Below are 23,149 nucleotides of genomic sequence, written 5' to 3'. Positions count from 1 at the left end.
CAGAAAGCAGGAAGCATCAGTGAATTCTGGGTGCTCCGGGAAAATTTGTATGTCCTCCACCCTGACCTCTGAGCAAATTGTATGCGCGAACGGCAGCTTTGGGGCCGGCTGAAAATTTTAACGGCACTTAGACACCTTCCTGGAGCTTATACATAAAGAAGTTTTCATTCCTTTTTGAGGCAAACAAATTAGAAAACCAAACGATATACCAAAAATGGTGATGGGGCAAAAGGGGTTGAGTAAATAAAACAGCACATTCACAGAATGAGAAAATGTCTTGCTCACAATTTAGACCATCAGCTGGTTGTTATTCATTTGACATTGAACACCAAGACTTGTGTTCTATTCAAGAGCCCAGCCTAGTTATGTGAGATACTACAGTGTACGGAATGGGCCTCCTAATGTCTGTGATGGAAGCTCATTCCAGTGTGACACATCGTCAATACTCAGTAAAAGAGATGCCAAGCATCATCTCACAAACCACTTAGAAAAACCGTTAAGAGTCATAGATATAAGGATGATAATGGTTGTCATTGCCGAAAGCTGCTTTTCTACAAAGTTTCACGAGAAAGAGCTGGCTCATACTGCCACAGATCAGGGTCCAAACCGATTACACTATTAGAACATAGTGTAGCTGATGTCACTTTCATTACAGCAGTAGGTCTTAGGTTGTTTGTTACTAATGGCATGGGGTATACAGACTTGATCATATTCATTTCAGCTTCACTGACAACAAATGAGACAGACCAGTGTGCAACTAGCAAATATTAAGTTAATCTTTTCTAGGAATTATGAATCTAGACTAAAGTCACTACAACCAAAGATCTACAACCTCCTCAGGTATGCAGTATTCAAAGTACAAATCTGTTTTGTGTGTCACCACTAACCTGGTCACCTGGGAGGACATTCTTTGTAGGGTGACTTGACAACATAGAGACTTGGGAAGCAAGACATGCTTCCATGGCCATTTGACTTTTTTTTTTTCTCTATTCCTCCTAAAGACACTCTGAAGTCACAAAAAATAAAAATAACAATTTCTTCTTAACTGAAATGGAAGGATTTTTTGTTTTGTTTTGTTTTGAGATAGAGTCTTGCTTTGTCACCCAGGCTGGAGTGCAGTGGTGTGATCTCGGGTCACTGCAACCATCTCCTGGGTTCAAGTGATTCTCCTGCCTCAAGTAGTTGGGACCTCCTCTCAAGTAGCTGGGACCATAGGCATGTGCCAGTACACCCAGCTAGTTTTTGTATTTTTAATTAGAGATGGGATTTCACCATCTTGGCCAGGCTGGTCTTGAACTCTTGGCCTCAAGTGATCTTCCTGCCTCAGCCTCCCAAAGTGCTGGGATTACAGGCGTAAGCTACCACGCCTGGACTGAAATGAAAGTTATTTGCCACAGAATGAATGTGCGCCTGCTTTGTGCTGAGCACCATGCCCGCTGCCATGAATGTGAATTGAAAGGGTATAGTTTCTGCTAGGTAGATCTATAACCACAAACATAATGCTGGGACATTCTTGAGAAAGAGCATCTGCCTTATTGGTTAAAAGATGTCAGCTACAAGGTTCAATTTGCCGTTTTATTTGTTTTTAACCAGCTGATAATTTTGCACCTTGGGAGGTGCCTCAAGTGCAGCACAGTGCTTTAGGCTGGAGTTGGATCAAAGTGTTTTTACAGATAAAGAACTGTTTGATTGAAAGCTCTTTTGCCCCTTGACTGTCACAGGTTCTCTATGAAACATTAAGTCAGAAAAGTTTCCGGAATTGATTGACCGGGGAGAGGGGCCCATGAACTCCAGAAATCTGGATCCGGCTATGGGCCCAGTTATTTCAGGGTTTCCTGCCTTTGCTGTTATATAATGAAGTACTCTTCTTCAAATTCTCACTTCCCCTGCCCCCTTGCACTCTTCAAATTACTGCTGAAGCAGCTGGGGCCAGGGCTGCTGCAGCCTTGAAGGCCTGCCAGAGCAGCTGCTGTTGGGGTGGGAGCAGGGATAGGAGTAAGATTCTAATTTGATCATCGACCTCCCTTCACACTCAAGAAGTGTGAGTGCCATTTTCCCCACATAAACAGAGCGAAAGTATTTTTGATACTGCGTAGAGGATGGAGGACAGTCTATCGCTATCTGCAGTTAAGGAGCATTTAAAAACATACGTATCACCTAGGAGTAGAGTGGTGAACTGGTTTTGGAATCCCATAGTCCTCTCTCAAATTCTACTAGTTTTGCTGGGCAACTCTCCTTTTCATTTTAACCTTCTTTGAAAGAAGATAAGTACTTCGCTGTCACCGAGCGGGAGGAGGGAGTTGAATAAAACTCTGCTCTCTAAGTGTTGCTTTAAAAAAGAAGAAAAAAAAAAAACTGGCTTCTTGCCACGATTGGCAAAGAAATGCTTTGCTGGGCAGTATAGAAAGTGAGTCATAGGGACTGGAAAGCCAGAAGTCCCTAAACAAGTAAATAGAGCAGGAGTAAGCCAAACAAACATATGCAAATAATCTGCTATCATGGCTCATGGCCACATGATACCGTCCATCACTGGTGGCTCTGACTCAGAAATTTGCTAATGACACTGGCAGTGACTATGACCTCAATCCTGCCCTCACTGACGGAAACTAACGCAAGCACACCACTGCTGATAAGTCTTTCTGGAATCTGAGCCACTGCCTATCCTAGCGCCCGATGCCTGAACAATCCTTATCCCATTTATGGAGGCGAAAGCACATATCCTGACGAGGCTGACAAAGCCTCGTCAGGGTTTGGGTCTGTGTACTAAGGACCATTTTTCCACTATGAAGCTACTGCTGCTTTTAGAGATTTTATCTAACAAATGATTAATTCATTTTACTATTTTTATTTATCAAAAGTATATGTATCTGCCAATCAGAACATCTAATTATTAATAGAAGGAGCTAATCAGAGTCACCACACAAAGGCAGCTCAATCTGAGGCTTTAATTAGCTCATGAAAATTAAATGTAGCTGAGCGTGGTGGCTCATGCCTGTAATCACAACACTTTGGGAGGCCAAGGCAGGCGGATCACCTGAGGTCGGGAATTCGAGACCAGCCTGACCAATATAGAGAAACCCCATCTCTATTAAAAATACAAAAATTAGCCAAGTGTGGTAGCACATGCTTGTAATCCCAGCTACTCAGGAGGCTGAGGCAGGAGAATCGCTTGAACCCGAGAGGCAGAGGTTGCGGTGAGCCAGGACTGCACCACTGCATTTTCTAGCCTGGTCAACAAGAGCAAAACTCCATCTTGAAAAAAAAAAACAAAAAAACAGAATGTTTGCCTAACTAATATGGATATTGGTAAACATAGCTTCTTTGCTCTAGACTCCACTCTGGATTTTGCAAAACCGTGTTGAACGATCTGATATAGCAGAACTCCCATGAAATGGATGCTTCTGTAGAAGTTGTGGATTTAGCTCTTCCTTTAAGGATCAGTACTCACTGGAAAAAAAGCCCATTTGCTCGAACTAGGATTTCTCAGCTTCAACACTGTTGATATTTTGAGCTACACTATTTTTGTTGTGGAGGGCTGCCATCCTATGCATTGCAGGGTATTTAACACCATCCCTGGATGCCAGGAACACAACCCCCTAGTTGTGACAACAAGTGTCTCCAGACATTGCCAATGACTCTGGAGGGCAAAATTAACCATAATTGAGAACCATTGCTCTAAAACAAAGCATATTTCAGAGAGGATAAAATTTATCTGGGCCCGAGTTTTGTGTTCAAACAAACAGTAAACTGTAAATCCAGGCATAGATTCTGCCTATTTGGTCTTCATAATACCATAAAACCCAATGTGACTCAATTTTTTCACATCCACACTTACTGGCTTGGGCAGCATGTGTACACAGTCTGTATTCTAAGCATTGGGGAACTTGTTTGTAGTCCTGATTCTGCCACTAACTAGATCTGCGATATTGGCTACGTGCCTTCATCTCTCTGGCCCTCCCTTGGTTTTTCATCTGTAAATGAATGTGCTTTGCTAAATTTTCTAGTTCTAAGTACAAAGACTATGAGATTTAGAATTTGATGCCATCCCAATAGTTGATACTATGGAATAGAAAAAGAAAGCTTTTTTTTTGTTTTGGAGATGGAGTTTCACTATTGTTGCCCAGGCTGGAATACAATGGCATGATCTGGGCTCACTGCAACTTCCATCTCCTGAGTTCAAGCAATTCTCCTGCCTCAGCCTCGGGAGTAGCTGGGATTACAGGTATGCACCACCACACCCAGCTAATTTTGTATTTTTAGTAGAGAGGGGGGTTTCTCCATGTTGGTCAGGCTGGTCTTGAACTCCTGACCTCAAGTGATCCAGCCACCCTTGCCTCCCAAAGTGCTGAGATTACAGGTGTGAGCCTGCACGCCTGGCCTAAGAAAGCTCTTTATCCTAGAGGGAGGGAGGCTTTCTGTTAAACCTTCTCAGAGCATTTAACTCTATCTTCTTGAGCATCTAAGCCAGGTAACTGCAACTGAATTTTTCTGAAATTTCAGAGAAATCTTTGGAATAATATATGGCTAGAAATTTATCACTTGCCACATAGGGCAGATTGTATGTTTAACAGTTGTAGGATGGCCACAGAGATCAGTGCGGTAAGAGGGAAAGACATTTCTCTCATTACTAAAACTGTTATTGGAAATCTGGGACTTGTGATACTGTAGTAACTACCAAAACAACCCCAAATCCTATACTGTACATATATAAGACTAAATCCTGAGATAAAAATGAATAAATCTTGGATCCTTTAACTTTGGATGCTGTGGTATCTGTAAAGCCATGACAGGAAGAAGTAATATTTTTATTACCTTTGTAAACACAGGAGCTGCAATGATAGGTTTTCCATCCAATCCTTGCAAGTAATTGGTAGGGCTCTGGCACTGGTAGAAGGAATCAACAATAGATTCATTTTTACTAAGATTATTAGATGGACAGTGAGATATAACAAACTAGAGAATTTGGTATATGAAATTCATCCCAAACCAAAAAACTGATGTTTTCTAAGTTTATGAATCACAGACTTCAAATTTTAGACTGAATTGACTCTATTTCTCTCTAGGTCATGGTGGTCATAAAATATGTGCTGCCTATCCCTATGCCACCCTGTCACATATAGATCTGTGTCATTAACCCTAAACCCCCGAAGAGGCTCCATAGAACCCCTGGGGTTATACAGATCACAGTTTGAAAACCAGTGGATTAGAACTAAAACTTGACCCCTGTTTACTACTAAATGGGTTGGATAATTTTTAAAAGGAGGTTGTAGATAAATATATTTAAATATATTGATCATCAATAAAGAAATATGTCAGGCTGGGTGTGGTGGCTCACAGATGTAATTCTAGCACTTTGGGAGGCTGAGGTGGGAGGATTGCTTAAGGCCAGGAGTTCAAGACCAGCCTGGGCAAAACAGTGAGACCTCATCTCTACAAACACTTTTTTCAAAAAAAAAAATATATATATATGTAAAAAAAAATCAATAACATCTTATAAGTATATTTAGATAGTATGACTTCATATGTTTTAGTCTATGTATACATATATGTATTCTTTTTTTTTGAGACAGAGTTTCACTCTTGTTGCCCAGGCTGGAGTGCCATGGTGCATCTCACTCACCACGACCTGCCTCCCAGGTTCCGGTGATTCGCTGCCTCAGCCTCCCAAGTGGTTGGGATTACAGGCATGCGCCACCATGCCCAGCTAATTTAGTATTTTTATTAGAGACGGGGTTTCTCCATGTTGGTCAGGCTGGTCTCAAACTTCAGACTACAGGTGATCTGCCTGCTTCGGCCTCCCAAAGTGCTGGCATTACAGGGATGAGCCACCACATTCAGCCACATATATGTATTCTTTTTAAAAATTTTTTTAATTTTCAATTTTTATTTTTAAGATGGGGTTTCACCATGATGGCCAGGCTGGTCTCGAATTCCTGACCTCAGGTGATCCACCCACCTCAGCCTCCCAAAGTGCTAGGATTACAGGCGTGAGCCACTGCGCCCGGTCATATGTATTCTTATATATGTGTAGAAAATGCCTGGATCTACCCACTAGAAACTACTAACATGAAGTACCTCTGAGGAGTGAAGGCACTGGAGTAGAACCTTGACTAAACTTTTTACTTAACACATTTTGCTGAGGGGAGGATGGGAGGACAGGGTCTTACTCTGTTGCCCAGGCTGGAGTGCAGTTACGCTATCACAAGTCACTGTGGCCTCAACCTCTCAGGCTCAAGTGATCCTCCCATCTCAGCCTCCCGAGTAGCTGAGGCCATAGGTGCATGCCACCATGCCTGGTTAATTTTTTTTTCTTTTTTGTAGAGATGGGGTCTCGTTATGTTGCCCAGACTGGTCTCAAACTCCCAGAGTCAAGCAATCCTCCCACCTTGGCCTCCCTAAGTGCTGAGATCACAGGTGTGATCCACCACGCCTGACATATTTCTGTACTTTTAAAGTGTTTTTACAATAAGCATGTATCATTATTATTAACTTGAAGGATGAGAGCCTTTGCTTTTCCTAATAAATAACTACACTCTAGCTTCATCTTAGAAAGTGGAATTCTCTGCAGCTCCATGAGACTAATCAGGTTTTATGATATAGAGAGTTTGTTCTAGGCCAGTCTGAGAGCTGGTAGCTCGATGAATATGTAATCAGCATCCTTTATAAAGCTGGAAAGCCAGGGACTAATTTGTAAAGCATTTCTTTTCCTCAGAAATTTGCTTATGAAGCCGAAGAATATGTTCCCAAAGCAACAGGAACCATTGCTCTCAAACCTCAGAAATACAAGATGATTATCCCGATGATGGAGTTGCACCTGAGAAGAACACGATCATGCCATGCAAAATGGTCATGGTCACCGTGCCTGTCTGTCACAGTCCATGGCACTTGTGTTTCACTTAGTACCTGCTGGATGGTTGCCACCCCAGGTTGGGCTGCCAAATGCTGGGCTTGGGGTACTGCTGGAGGAATGGCTACAGAGGTAGTGGGAGGAGATGACGCCTCATTTGGCTTCTGGATTCTGAGAAATTATTAAAATATAGATTATAAAACAGACCTGTCACTCTTTATAAAAAATTATTTCAGCAAAACTAGTAATGCCATCACTGCTTACAGGTGGGTGTAATAAAAATCTTGGTTTGATGGTATTTTACAAACGTTTACTGAATGCATTTTTGCTACACACTTTTTAGGCCATGCAAACATGAAAATGATAAGACACCATTCCTGTCCTTGGGTAGTTGTTCTCACTGTAACCAGTGAGTCAAACATATTAACAACTAACTAAGATCCAAGACAAATGCAGTGACAGAAGCATGTGCAGAAGGTTTTGAGGTTTGTTTTATTGTTACCCTCAGTATTTTCCCTTCCCCTCCCAATTCAAGTAACAGGCCAGGCTTTGTAAATCTTTACCTCTGATCCAAGACCAGGGTCTCATATATATACATATATATATACACATATATATATTTGATTGTTTAAGTCTGATCTACAAACTTAAATAAGCAAGAAATATCCCATTTATTTATTTGCTCCAAATCTACTTGTAGTTATTGGGATTTAGCCTCTGTTGTGTATCAGAGAGACCCGAATTAACTGTGATTTAAATGAAACAGATATTTATTTGTCATCTACATAAAAATCTGGATTTGGTGGGTAAGATGGCTCCACATTCCCCTAGGTTCCTGTCTGCTTCCTGCTTTCTGCTTTATCTCACGCTAAGGTGTTGCCCTCATCTTCTTAGGCTAATATAGAAAAGCCTGTCAGCCACTTAAGGTCATCTCTCTTAAAATGCATATAGCACTATCCCCCATATCCCATAACTAGAAAGTTCTCATGTGGCTACACCTCTCTGCAGTGAAGATTGTATTTGTAGTCTTTATTTAGAGTAACCATGCAAAGAAATCAGGGATTCTATTACTGTAGAAGAAGAAAACAGATGCTTTGGACACACACAATGCTTCGGACTAGCTTTACATCAGCGCATCACTCTGCTTGAGACTGGGTGCTGCCCGGCTGGGGAAAACATCCAGTCTGGAATTCAGTGTCATTTTCCCCCTCCACAGTTTTACAATGAGCCATAGAGAGAGAGAGCAGTTTTGGAGCAACTCCAAAATATATACATAAACTTAACCTCTGAGAGTTTGGCATGGCAGAAAGCAGAAATAGCATGAAGTCAACAAGCTCTTCAAGTTTACACAAATTAAAGAGAGTATTTGAAGGGCAAGAGAGCCAGCAAGTATTCTTGAGAATGCTGCAGAGGGGCAATGCTGCAGATTATTTTAGTTTTGGTGTGGAAAAGATGGAGGTCTGTGGATCTTGCCAGAGAACCTGACGCCAAGGAGAGCCTACATCCAGAGGGGAAGCCCATCGCTCTCGGTAAAGGGCTCTGAGTCTTGCTAAAGATATCAGGAATTACACATGTCAGAAAGCAACAGCCTCTGGACTTGGCGGGAACTGGGGATCTGGGACATGGGACTCTTACCTGTCACTCATGGATAGATGATTGCTGACAGAGGGCTTTCCTGTGGCCTAGATATTATGTCTCTTTGCCTCAGCTTCCCCATCTCTAGAATGGGGAAATAATCATTCCTAGGCCGGTGCAGTGGCTCATGCCTATGATCCCAGCACTCTGGGAGGTCACTTGTGGATCACTTGAGGCCAAGAGTTCGAGACTAGCCTGGCCAATATGGCAAAACTCCATCTCTACTAAAAATACAAAAAACTTAGCCAGGCGTGGTGGTGCACACCTGTGATTCCAGCTACTTGGGAGGCTGAGGTGGGAGAATCCTTTGAACCCAGGCAGCGGAGGTTACAGTGAGTTGAGATCACACCATGGCACTGTAGCCTGGGCAACAGAGTAAGAATCTGTCTCAAAATAAATAATAATAAAATTCTTATCTCATAGGGTTTTGTGAGGATTAAATGAGATAATTCATGTAATATGTTTAGAATGGTGCTTGCTCCAAAACTGTGCTCTCTCTCTCTCTCTCTCTCCCCTCTCTGGCTCATTGTAAGACTGTGGAGGGGGAAAGGGACACTCAACACTAGACTGGATGTTTTCCCCAGCCGGGCAGCATCTGATCTCAAGCAGAATGATGTGCTGATGCAAAGCCAATCCGTGTGTCTAAAGCATCTGTTTTCTTCTTCTACAATAATAGAATCCCTGATTTCTTTACATGGTTACTCCAAATAAAGACTACATATCCCAACCTTCACTGCAGTGAAGTGTGGCCACATGAGTACTTTCTGGTTATGGGATATGAGGGATAGTGCTATGCGCATTTTAAGAGAGATGACCTTAAAAGGCTGACAGACCTTTCTATTTAGGCTGACAGCCCTTTCTGTTTTAGCCTAAGAAGATGAGGGCAACATCTTAGCATGAGATAAAGCAGAAAGCAGGAAGCAGACAGGAACCTGGTGGAATGTGGAGCCATCTTACCTGCCAAATCCAGATTTTTACGTAAATGAGAAATAAATATCTGTTTCATTTAAGTCACAGTAAATTTGGGTCTCTATGATACACAACAGAGGCTAAATCCAAACAACCACAAGTAGATTTGGAGCAAATAAATAAATGGGATATTTCTTGCTTATTTAAGTTTGTAGATCAAAATTCATACTCATTAGGTTTGTAACACGTTATGGGAGCCTCAAGGAAGGAGTGATGAGTGTGCAATAGGGGAGAAGTTTATTACAGAGCTCAAAGAGAAAGAACATGTAGACTGGGTTTTGTAGATTAAATAAGAGTTTGCTAGACAGAGGAGATAGGGCAATCCTAGCAAAGTGAATAGCTTAAACGAAGGGGTGAAGAGGAAGTGTACATGATTTGGGTGAGATGTCGGCAATGTAGACAGCCTGAGGTAGGGAAGAGAGGAGGGAACAGAAAAACCTAGTTGATGCTTTGCTGACCAAGGCTTCGTGTGTATGCCATGTTAAGATCGTTTTAAAATGTTGCTGTTTGTTTCGTGTTTGATTTTTGTTTTCTCATAGATAATTTCTTTTTCTGAGTCAGGAAAACAATAGGATCAGAATCTTGATCTCTTTTAGAGAATAGCTGGTTGTAGTTTGGACACTGTAAAAGAGAGAAAAAGGCGGAAGCAGACAGGAAGCCCTCTAAGGAGGTGGTTGGTATAAAAGGCAGGAGAGGAGGAGGAGTTGACCCAAGTCCAAGAGAATGATAAAGGAAGGGGGTAAAGGAGGAGTCATTTACTCTGGCTATGAATGTTCATATCTGCACAAAAGCTAGAAGCAAATTATCATTTCAAGGTAGGCATACCCAAAGGATTTCTGCCCTTAAGGAGCTCATTCTCTGTAGGGAGTAAATTAGAAAGATTCAAATTAATCTGCTAGGCCAGACTTAAGCAACAGTAGGGTCTTCTTCAAATCCACTTAATTTGTTTATTTATTTATTTTTGCAGTCAAACCCTGGAGCTACCCTTCTTAAGTTCTAGCAACCATTAATAGCTTTCTCTGAGCTATTAATTGATCTGAGGATGCTAAAGCTATAAGATAGAAAACCAGAATTACCGATTCATCTCTTCCTTGTTAGGGTCCCCTTCTGAGTCAGAAGAAGAAACCCCTGGAAAAAAATAAAAACAAGACACAAGATTGTTAAGATTATGATTTCTTAAATTGGTTCCTAAATAAGGCATAAGATTTTTCAGATAATAATTTGTTTACTTGATTCCTAAATATCTGAATACCTACAGAATCTTAGAAATGAACTCAGTGATTCCCTACACTAACACCTAACCTGACAAATGAGGAAATAGACCCTAAGAAGTTGAAGGAATTGCTCAAGGTCACATGTCTAGTTAGCTGCAGTGTTCAAATGAACTGACCCAACTTCTAAGTGTTCGTGTATGTAAAACACCTGCTGATGCCTTTGGCGTAACAGAGCAGTATTTGCAGACATGCTCTGGTGTCCATAGTCCTCTTGCTCTTGGCCTACACAGATTGAATACAAGAAGGGATTACATTGGATTCCAAACATTGTAGGTGTAGGTGGATGCTCTTCCGACCAGTCCTAATATTAACAAGTCATATTTCATCTTGGGAGAGGGGGTGTTTAAAGTCTTGTTGCCACAAAGAAAAAAAGAACCCAGCAATCCAATCTCAGCACTGTTAGCAGAGCTTTGATCCTGGATTTACTTCTCAAAATAGTGCATTCCAGGAAGATATAGCACAGCTAAATCTGGAGGTATTTATTAGACTCCAAAAATTTGAGGATGGAAACACATACACATACGACACATTCCTATTCATGAATTTGTTCAATAGATGTTTATCAAATACTCACTGTGTACTTGGTACTAGGTAAGTACAAGTAAATGTTGGAGATATAAAGAAGTCCTGGCCTTACAGTCTAGTTGACAAATGGGCATCTATACCATGATAATACATTTAAATGCTAAAACCAAGGCATACATAAGGTATTATTGGTGAAAACAGTGCTAAAGAATGATCTGCAGACAAAATTCAGAGGATAAGAGAAAATAGGAACACAAACTTAGGTAGATACAAAGGAGCATAAGTTGATTGTTCTTCCCCTCAAATTAATCATATAAACTTCATGCCAATGTGAATGCCTTTCCAGTGTTCCCAAATGGTATCCATGCATCTACCCTTGACTCCCTGCAGTATATTCTCAACCAGCAGCCAGAGTGACTGTTAAGTCAGATCATCCAGGTGCAGTGGCTCACACCTATAATCCCAGCACTTTGGGAGACCAAGGCAGGTGGATCACTTGAGGTCAGGAGTTCAAGACCAGCCTGGTCAACATGGTGAAACCCCATCTCTACTAAAGATACAAAAATTAACTGGGCATGGTGGTGCGTGCCTGTAATCCCAACTACGTGGGAGGCGCAGGCATAAGAATCACCTGAACCCAGGAGGCAGAGGTTGCAATGAGCCAAGATCACACCACTGCACTCCAGCCTGGGCAACAGAGTGAGACTCTGTCTCAAAACAAAACAAAACAACAACAACAACAACAAAAAAACTAAGATTATGTCGTATCTTTGCTCAGATGCTCCAGAACTTCTTATCTACCTCAGGGTCCAAATCAAAGTCCCTGCAATGACCTACATGGACTTCTGTGATCTGCTTACCTCCCTCCTTCCACCTCCACCCCATCTTACCTTCCGACCTCATCGTCTGTTACTTTCTTGCTCACTCCACCCTGGCCACATCGGCTTATCTCTGTACCTGAAGACATGCACACTGCCACCCTCAGGGCCACTGCACTTGCAGATTTTTCTGCCTAGAGTTTCTCTCAAATAACCCTGTGGCTCATTCCCCACCGCTCTGCCCCGCACACTCACATATATGCAATTCCTGTCTCCACTTTTTCTTGCTTTTTATTTCTTCCACAGTGTTTATATATACCTGTCATATCACACACACACACACACACACACACACATTAGTTTTTCTTTTTTGAGACGGAGTCTTGCTCTGTCACCCAGGCTTGAGTGCAGTGGCGCCATCTTGGCTCACTGCAACCTGTGCCTCCTGAGTTCAAGCGATTTTCCTGCCTCAGCCTCCTGAGTAGCTGGGAATACCGGCATGTGCCACCACGCCTGGCTAATTTTTTGTATTTTTAGTGGAGACGGGGTTTTACTGTGTTAGCGAGGATGGTCTTGCTCTCCTGACCTCATGATCCACCTGCCTCAGCCTCCCAAAGTGTTGGGATTACAGGCGTGAGCCACCAGGCCCAACCTATATTTTATTTGTTTATCTTGTTTATTTTCTGTCTCTCCTATCATATAATGTAAATCATCAGTAAATGAGTTTAAGCATTTTTGTCTACTTGGTTCACTGCTGTATCCTCACTGCCTAGAAGAGTGTGTGGTAGAAGAGGCCCTCTACATATTTATTTCTTATAACTAAATGTCTTACTAGTAAGTGTCATACTCCAAGAGTATTTTGTTTTACCTTCTATATAAATCTCAGCAGAAGTCGAATCTGTCCCATAGATGTTAGAAGCAAAGCAGGAATAGCGTCCTGTGTCCTCTTCAAAGGCTTCTGCAATGGTCAGTGAGTGCAGATTTCCTGCCTGGACGATGTGAATGTCTGGGGAATTTTCGAGCTCCTTGCCTTCACAGTACCACCTGCAGGGAAGGGAATATGGTCACTGGACATAACAAAAATGAGAGACAAAAACATAGACAGCTCCAGATATTCTCTCAGAAGAAAACTGGTGAGCTTCATTTAAAGTCAGAACAACAAAAAGCAACCCATCATTATAACATTATTTATAACAGTGAGAAGAGTTGGCAGTATTCAAACCACATTGACACCGCATTCAGGAAATTAGAAAGTAGCTCCAATTAAGAATGGTACGGCTGGCCGGGCGTGGTGGCTCACGCTTGTAATCCAAGCACTTTGGAGGCCAAGGCGGGCGGATCACCTGAGGTCGAGAGTTCAAGACCAGCCTGACCAACTTGGTGAAACCCCGTCTTTAAAAAAAAAAAAGAAAGAAAGAAAAAGAAAAGAAAAAATATGGTACAACTGAGAGAACTGGTGAGAAAGCAGGAACAGCCAAGCTCAAAGATCACGGTCTTTGTCGTGGAACTTGGCTTCTCCTAAAATGATTTCAGATCCCTATTGTATGCATTACGTGCTATGTTCACTTATGCAGAGAGAATTTAAGAGATAACACAGGTTTGTGAAGTGGAAGGCACTCATCTCTTTCTATTAAGTTGCATCTCATCTAACTAAATGAAAATTAATTTGTTCTGTTACTTGAGCTAGCAGAGTAAGGAGAATGAGTCATATTCTCCCTGGAGCGGTCCAACTATGGCAAATAGCCCAAGTTAAATATGTTTCTATAGGTTATGATATTTTCTTTTAATTCTATATCCTTGAAGTTAGAAATTTTTATTACAGCCTAGTTTTCTGGCCAAAAGTTTACCAAAAATACTATGTAAAATAGCGTTTAAAATGTAGAGATGCATAATAAGATAAATGGATGTGAAAATTAAATGGAAATTCCATTCTTCACGTAAAAGATTGGCAAAAGTCTACATGTTTGACCACTCTTATGCGTTGTTAGTGTGAATGACATAAACCCTATGAAAGAAGTCTACCAATACTGCCAGAATTACAGATGCACATATCCTTGGACCCAACAATCCCACTTGTGGGAATCTATCATAGAGATCCGTTTGTATACACACAAAATGATAAATGTATAGGCTACTCATTCAAATAGCAAAACACTGGAAACCATCCAGGTGTTCATCCTCAGGGGACTGATGTAGCCACACTACAAAACACTATGCTGCTCTAAAAAGAAGATAAGAACGATCACTATGTACTTATATGGAAAGAATCCCAAGGTATATCATTGAATTTTAACAGTAAGGTGAAAAATAGTGCATATAGGGTGCTAGCCTTGTGTAAAAAAAATGGAGTTTATGGTTACATTATGTCCCAGCCATACTTGTGAATATGACCTTACTTGGAAATAGTCTTTGCAGTTGTAATCAAGTTAAGATGAGGTCATTATGGTAGGCCTGAATCCAATATGACTGGAAAGGATAAGAAGAAGAAAACCCCGTGTGAAGACGGAGACACACCAGGGGGACACCATGTGGGGACAGAGGTAGAGACTGGAGTGATGTGGCTGTAAACCAAGGGACTCCAAGCACTGACAGCCACCACTAGACGAGAGGAAGAGGCAAGGAAGGCTTCCAGCCTGAGTCTCAGGTGGAACAGGCCCCGGCAACACTTTGATTTTAGCCTTCTAGTCTCTAGAACTGTGAGAGAATAGATTTCTGCTTAAGCCATCCAATTTGTGATAATTTGTTATGGCAGTCCTGGGAAACAGATAACAGGGGGAAAGAAATAAGATATGTTCATATTGTTTGCATTTCAGAAAGAAAACTGGAAAGAATAAAATGCAAATCACAAGCGGCTATTGGGGTGAAGGGAAATGAGATGGATAATGACAGATAGGAGTAAGATGGCTCAGTGCGCCCTTTTACATTTTTTCATTTTTTGAAATAATAATGATTAATCAACATAATAAAAAGTAGTTAAGTGGGAGGTATAATAACTACTAAGTGTCAAAAGTTAAGTAGCCCTGGCAGTTGTTAATCTTTACTGTAATTTAGTTCTAACCATCCAGTGCTGTAATCCCTGTCTCCCTCCCACCATTTATAAAGCTTTTGCGTGTGTGTGTGTGGAAGGATCTCACTCTGTTGCCCTGGAGTGCAATGGCATGATCCTGGCTCAATGCAGCCTCAACCTCCCTGGGCTCCAGTGATCCTCCCACCTCAGCCTTTCAAGCAGCTAGGTAGGACTCCAGGCACTTGGCACCACATCAGCTAATTTTCGTGTTTTTAGTAGATATGGGGTTTTGCTATATTGCCCAGGCTGGTCTTGAACTCCTGGGCTCAAGCAATTCACCTGCCTTGGCCTCCCAGAGCGCTGGGATTACAGGAATGAGCCATCGCACCTGTGGCTCACCACAAGATTCTAAAGCACACTGAAGAACACTCACCTGTTTAACTACTTCCCAACAGTCAAGCTATTCTTTATTATTCCATAAATATGTCATGGTCACCCCCACATTCAAGTCTCTGCCCATGTTTTTTTCTCTCTGAGATTCTCTTTTTCTGCCTTTCAGCTGCTACAACTATAAGTCATTCATCAAAATGTGGCTCAGATATTACCTCCTCCACAAAGCTATATTTTGCCATCGATTCTGAATGATTGTTGTGTTTTCTAACTTCATCTAAAAAAAAAAAACCTGTACTATGCCAGGCAAATACTTGATTATACACTCTTTTATTATTTTCTAGTTTGAAAATGTGCCTTGCCTCACCAGTTTTCCTTGGTCGTAAATTCTCTGAAGGTAAGGACAGTGTCTTGGATGCTCTTGCAGCATCCACAGTGCTGCAGAGTCTTCTTCGACCAATTTCTCTCATCCTATAGTTTCAATTATCACCTCTGTTTGGGACAACATCCAAATTTGCCTTTCCAACTCTCATTTCTGGACCCCATCTCCCATCACTCTTCTCTGCACTATGTTCCAACCACATTGGTCTTTTGATTCTGTGGACACATAAGCTTTTCCCCACTTGGAATTTTGGTACTTCCTGAAACCCTCCTCCCCCAGATCTTTACAAAGATAGGTCCTTCTCATCAGTCAGATCTCAGCTCAAATGTTGCCTTCTCAGAGAGACCTTCTCTGACTCTCTTCCCAATATAGCCCCCTTATCCTCAGTCACTCTAGCACATTACCCTCTTTTGTTATTTCATAGCATTTATTCCTATCTGAAATTGTCTCACATACTTGTCTATTTTGTTGTGGTGTGCCCCCCTCACTAGACTGCAAAGTCCACGAGAGGACCATATTGGTCTTACTCACCACCACAATCCCAGCACCTATAACAGTGCCCCAGCACATTTAGTACTCAGAAAAAAGTGTTTGATGGGTTTGTTGAAAGATTGACTGATGGAAGAAATTCATAGTTAATATTTTCCAAGTATTTGTAATTTGCTTCATCGAGTTCTATGGCAACCTTTGATTTCTGTTGTGGCAGCAGCAGTACACAGAGCCGCTGAAATGGGTTCACGAATCTCCCAAAGCATAAATCTACCAAGACCACAAGGAGCTTGTGTGAACAAATCCTCAGAGCATGTGCAGTTCCAAATCCAAACACTGGGCATCCAATTAAACATGACATATGGAGCACATACGTTTATCTTTACTCCCTTCCTGAAATGCCCCTAAAATGAGAATAAAAGAATTTTTTAAAGGTACAAAACCATAAGGACAAAAAGAATGGAAGGGGAGACAATAGCAGACCTGAGACTTCAAAACTTTTGGAAGATGGAAAGCAGGTTGAGGAGCCAGGAGATTTGAGAAATGTGGAAACCCAGCGCCCACTTGGGGGTATTAGTGAAAGAAGAAGCCAATTTGTGCAGCAGAACCCCAGAAAGTTTTGGGATTTGGAGGCACAAGTTTGCTGACAATGGGGGAAGAGAGATAGAGCTTAAAACAGGGACGTTGGTTACAAGTTTGGAAAATGAGCTTTTAGATCTCCCCACTAGGTCACTTCTCCTCTTCTGAGCAGTTAGTAAATGTCCCAGGATGAAGGCTGCGTTGCAGGCTGAGGCAGCAGCTGCCCCATATTGGAGCAGGAGGAAGAAGGGCTTCCAGAGGGATTTCTCTAGGGAAAAACAGATGGCCCCGATGGATCACTTGAGACTGCCGGGAAGAGAATACTTGGGAGAAGTTACACAAATCTGTTGGAGAATTAAGACAAATTTGCAATAGAAACACAGAACTACACATGTAATAAAAGCAATAGTGTAATCAATTTTAAGGTCAAAATAAAGAGTTGTATAAGCAAAGAAACATTCACTTTACCCTACTAGCCTTGGTAGTGGACAATACTTAGGTAGTAACAGGAAGGTAAACAATTTTTTTAAACCACAGTGTGATAATTATAATGAAGTGATAGAGAAAGGAGCAAGGGGAATGCTAGTTTAGGATGGGGTGCTAACCCTTCATCTTGCAGAATACGAAGTCAGCAGAAATAGCTAATATCAGCAAACCAAGCAACAGCAGTAGAGGCATATCACAGTGGTTCTGAAAGTGTAGTTCACTTTCAGAAGACAGAACTGTTTTTATATAATAGTAAGATATTATTTGCCTTTTCATTGTGTTGACATTTACACTGATGGTGCAAAAGCCACAGTGGGTCTATTACTGGTGCTTTAAGCAACACAAATTAAAGCACTGTTGTAAAACTGATAAGTGGTTATCGCATTTACCACCACACTTGGCAGTTTAAATAAAAGAAAAAGAGGCCAGGCACAGTGGTTCACGCCTGTAATCCTAGCACTTTGGGAGGCCAAGGCGGGTGGATCACTTGAGGTCAGGAGTTTGAGACCAGCCCGGCCAACATGGCGAAACCCCATCTCTACTAAAAATACAAAAATTAGCTGGGCATGGTGGCACATGCCCGTAATCCCAGCTACTCAAAGGAGCATTGCTTGAACTCAGGAGGTGGAGGTTGCGGCGAGCTGAGATGGTGCCACTGAAATCCAGCCTGCACAACGTGAGCGAGACTCTGTCTCAAAAAAAAAAAAAAAAAGAAAAAGAAAAATTCCATTTCAGCAAAAACTGTTCTTGATGAAGCAGTAAAAATCATCACTTTTATTAATCTCTTCCTTGAGTCCACGTGTTCTTAGTATTTGGGTGGTAAAATGAGAAGTAGTCATAGCATATGGAAGAACACTTGCGAGATGTTTGCATTAAGGGTTGAACTAGCTGCTTAACGCATGAAACATTATTTTAAGTTGAAAGAACAAAAGATAGACAAATTATGGTTATTCAAATTGGGTATTCAGCAGACATTTTCTCAAAAATGAAGGAAGTAAACCTGAGGTTTCAAGTGAAAAAAAACCTGACAGTATTTGTTGTCAATGAAAACATTCGAGGTTTCAAGGGAAAATTAGAAGTTTTGAAAACTTGTATCCTCCACAGTAACTTTATGGTTTTCCAATACTTAAAGAATTTTTTATGAAATCAGTGATGATATTAACAAATGTGATTTTAAAATATTATACAAGAAAATGTATCACCTTTTTGAAGATCTGCATTACTCATTTTCCTGATGACCAATGTGTGATATTATCCATTCAAAGTTCAAGACAGTAGGTTTCAGTACAGCAGAGTACAAAAGTTTATTGGTGTGGTTTCAGATTTCACATTGCAACAAATCTTTCAGAAACAACTGCTAGTTAATTTTAATATGATATCAAAAAAGAATAGCCATGATCTCCTGAAAAGACAATTAAAATACTCCTCCCGTTTCTGACTACGTAACTGTGTAAGGTTGGATTATTTATTTATTTATTTTTTTTTTGAGACAGAGTTTCGCTCTTGTTGCCCAGGCTGGAGTGCAATGGCGTGATCTCGGCTCACTGAAACCTCCACCTGCTGGGTTCAAGTTATTCTCCTGCCTTAGCCTCCCTAGTAGCTGGGATTACAGGCATAGGCCACCATGTCTGGCTAATTTTTGTATTTTTAGTAGAGACAGGGTTTCTCCATGTTGGTCAGTCTGGTCTCGAACTCCTGACCTCAGGCAATCTGCCTGCCTTGGCCTCCCAAAGTGCTGGGATTACAGGCATGAGCCACTGTGCCCTGCTAAGATTGGATTTTTAAAATTTACTTCAACCCAAACAACATAATACAACAGACTGAATGCAGAAGCCAATGTGAGGATCCAGCCGTCTTCCATTAAGCCAGATATAAAAGAGATATGCAAACAATGAAAATCAATGCTACTCTTCTCATTGAATGGTTTTTTGTTTGTTTCGGAAAATGCAGTTTTTTTCCATAAAATTTTTTTGTTAACATGTTTATTATTACTATTTAAAAATGAATAAACAGCCGAGTGCGGTGGCTCATGCCTGTAATCCTAGCAATTTGGGAGGCTGAGGAGGGTGGATCACCTGAGATCAGGAGTTCAAGACCAGCCTGGACAACATGGTGAAACTTTGTCACTACGAAAAACACAAAAATTCACCAAGTGTGGTGGTGCATGCCTATAATCGCAGCTACTAGAGAGGCCGAGGCAGGAGAATCACTGGAACCCAGGAGCAGAGGTTACAGTGAGCCGAGATCACACCACTGCACTCCAGCCTGGGTGACAGAGCGAGACTCCTTCTCAAGAGGAAAAAATAAAAAAATAAACAAATATTTAAAACATTTCTCAGTTTTAAATTCTGATATGATAAATACACAAAATATTACAACTCACATAAAACTTCTTTTGAGCCTCAGTGATTTTTAAGATTGTTAAGGGGATCCTGAGAACAAAAAGTTTGAGCCACTGGCATGTTATTTAGAAGCTAGAGCTAAATAAACAGAACATTGCAAAAAGGATTTGAAGAGTCTGTTCTTTAATAACATTTGGCTTTTAAAGCAATGTAACTCTATTAATTTGATAAAAACAAATACCAATAGCTATTTCAAAACTAATACCTTCCCTTATACAAACATTATAGGATTATCTAAATTCTTTAGAGAACACTTCTAGTCCTTACCAAAATGAGAGTGGAAACATCTATGAGCAATTGTTTAGCTAGAAGGAGATAAGTGGAATGATTCAAATGCCCAAACTCTCTGCCAGAAGTGTTTTTGTCCTTACTCAGATGGCCAGGATGCCCCCAGCAGGCCTAAAAAAACAATCAGTAACCATCACTCTAACTTTAACAGCATGACCCACTTAGAAATTAGACAGGGATCAGGCTGGCTTCCAAAAATGTGTTAAATTTGCCTAGCAATGCTGAAGGCTTTCAAGGGGCAGGGGGAACCCATACTCTCAAACCTCCATCCATGTTAGGGAATGCTTTCATAGAAATGCCCTGACTGGCGGCGTGTGTTTAGAACACCAAATCCTCCTAACACTTACAAAATGGCAGTGGGTGGCAGGTATGATTCATGGCTCAACAGAAATGAGTCAATGATCAGGGTCAATAGGGCAGGTTCAGATGGTTAAAGAAAAGGACCCACCTTTCATGCACAAGGACGGCTTGCCAGATCTGCTCATTTGGCTAGCTAGCAAGCCTGGCAAGGAGGAAGAAAGACACCAAAGAGAAACATTTTTCAGATTTACTTAGACTTTTGGCTGTGTATCACCATTCTGCTGTGAGGTTACTATTTCTTCTAAAATGTGGCTTGGATAAATATTATGACTCATTGTTTTAGCACATTAACAACTCCTAAACATAATTTGAATGTGTATTCTGACTCACCAGTAATAACGCTCGTTAAAAGAATGATTACTCAGAGTCTTTCTTTAACTATGCCCCAGCCCTTCCAAAGTCCCTATCCCAACTTCTATTATCCCCTCTCTTAACACCCTGTTCTTTTCCTTTCCCAAACCTTTATATATTTTATAATTATATATTTGTAGTTTGATTTGTTTTAATGTCTCTCTTCCTTACTGGACAATAAACACAAGGACACTGGCACCTAACACAGTGTGTGGTACATTTTAGCTGCTCAAAAATATTTGTTGTATGAATGTTAACTGAATGAACTCAATTAGGGTCATTATAGCCTCACATTTTTTAAATTTTCATTTCTTCAAGAAGTTTTGGGCACTAGAAAAGGACTTTCCTTTAATTGTCTTTACCCAGCTTTGTTTAACAATGCTTGATCTTTTTTTTTTTTTAGACAGAGTCTTGCTCTGTCAGCCAGGCTGGAGTGTAGTGGCATGATCTTGGTTCACTGCAACCTCCACCTCCTGGGTTCAAGTGATTCTCTTGCCTCAGCCTCCTGAGTAGCTGAGATTACAGGCAGCGGGCCAACATGCCCGGCTAATTTTTGTATTTTCAGTAGAGACAGGGTTTCATCATGTTGGTCAGGCTGGTCTCAAGCTCCTGACCTTGTGATCCGCCCGCCTGGGTCTCCCAAAGTGCTGGAATTACAGGCGTGAGCCACTGTGCTCAGCCAATGCTTGATCTCTTAAGTGAAGAATGTGGGGCCTAAAGCACAGCCAAAAAATAGTACATTTCCAGCTCTTTCCAAGCATCACAGTAATTCTTCTTCAGATACAGAGTGCAACTGGAGCATATTGGGCAATAAGATAATAATAGATGTTGTTTAATAGGACTCAAAGTTATGTTGAATTTTGTGACACAATTTGTATGTCCTGTTTGACCGCTACTGAGTTAGTAAACTTAAGTCTTCATGTCCAGTGACTATGTTCCACTCATGGGAGGGTGTGAGTATAAGTGGGAGAATATGTCTATGTTTTAAGTGTTATTAAAATTTATTTAGTTATGGCCAGGGACAGTGGCTCATGCCTGTAATCCCAGCACTTTGAAAGGCTGAGGCAGGTGGATCACTTGAGGTCAGGAGTTCAAGACCAGCCTGGTCAACATGGCGAAATCCCCATCTCTACTAAAAATACAAAACTTAGCCTGGCATGGTAGCACTTGCCTGTAACCCAATCTATGCGGGAGGCTGAGGCACAAGAATTGCTTGAACCTGGGAGACAAAGGTTGCAGTGAGCCAAGATTATGCCACTGCACTCCAGCCTGGGTGAATAAGTGAGACTCTGTCTCAAAATAAATAGATAAAATAAAATAAAATAAATTATTGAATTCTTCCAGACAGAAACTTCTTGGTAACTTAAGGAAAACATAAATACGGTAGTGGCTAATACCAAGACATCAATACCACCCTTACCACATATCCTTATTTTAGATATAACAAAAGAGAGATGAATAAATATGAAAAGATAAAAACAGTTCCTAAAATAGTTTTTTTAAACACTAAATTACTTTGAGGAGGGGTGACTAGAAAATTTGTATTGTCTTCTGGAAATCCTTCTCTTTGTCTCATAGTACTTATTACTAAATTACTATATAATTTAATTATTTATTTGTTTCTTTATTTATTTTTGAGATGGAATCTTGCTCTGTCACCCAGGCTGGAGTGCAGTGGTGCGATATCAGCTCACTACATCCTCTGCCTCCCGAGTTCAAGCGATTCTCCTGCTTCAACCTCCTGAGTAGCTGGGATTACAGGCGGGTGCGATCACGCCTGGCTAATTTTTGTATTTTTAGTAGAGACAGGGTTTCACCGTGTTAGCCAGACTGATCTCAAACTCCTGACCTCATGATCTGTCCACCTTGGCCTACCAAAGTGCTGAGATAATAGCTGTGAGCCACCACGCCTTGCCTACTTATTTATTAAATGTATTATTTATCTGTTCTCCTTCACCTCATCTAGAATGTAATATGGCAAGGAACTTTGCTTTATTTACTGATGAATCCCATGTATCTGGAATAGTCCTTGATAGTAGTGAGACTAGTAGGGAGTGCTGAATGAATTGTTATTGAATGAATGAACAAATGAGCATCTTGAATTTTTTAGGTTTGTTGTTACTGTTAATTCAATGTACTTGAATTTTTGCATGTTATATATTTTGAAGAATGATTTCTTCCCTTCTTCTGTTTGCTATGTTAACTCTTTCTTTCAGAGTAAGTTCTTCTATTTGTTCAATTTAGAGCCTTTCATGGTGTTAACTTCCTTAGCTTTTTGAAAATCTTACTCTTTTGTGGAGGTTGGCTCCGATTACATTTCTGTAATTTCTGATTATATTTCTGGTGA

General features: G+C 41.0%; 1 protein-coding gene across 2 annotated transcripts in view; it reads right to left on the bottom strand.

Moving 5' to 3' along the window:
• Positions 1 to 23,149, bottom strand: part of MYPN (myopalladin) — a 108,356-nt gene that overhangs the window by 60,557 nt on the left and 24,650 nt on the right. For both annotated transcript variants that reach the window (XM_064374176.1, XM_064374177.1), the window contains 4 exons: positions 12,937 to 13,112; positions 10,528 to 10,579; positions 6,904 to 7,018; positions 4,813 to 4,884 (listed from right to left, as the gene is read on the bottom strand). In XM_064374176.1, the coding sequence (XP_064230246.1) occupies positions 4,813 to 4,884; positions 6,904 to 7,018; positions 10,528 to 10,579; positions 12,937 to 13,112 (415 nt within the window). The remainder of the gene's footprint in view (positions 1 to 4,812; positions 4,885 to 6,903; positions 7,019 to 10,527; positions 10,580 to 12,936; positions 13,113 to 23,149) is intronic.

This window comes from Aotus nancymaae, unplaced genomic scaffold (assembly GCF_030222135.1).
Source record: "Aotus nancymaae isolate 86718 unplaced genomic scaffold, 86718_ANA_hifiasm-v0.15.2.pri h1tg000010l, whole genome shotgun sequence".
Lineage (NCBI taxonomy): Eukaryota > Metazoa > Chordata > Mammalia > Primates > Aotidae > Aotus > Aotus nancymaae.
Note: the sequence above shows the minus strand (reverse complement) of the source record. Positions and strands in the feature narration are given on the sequence as shown.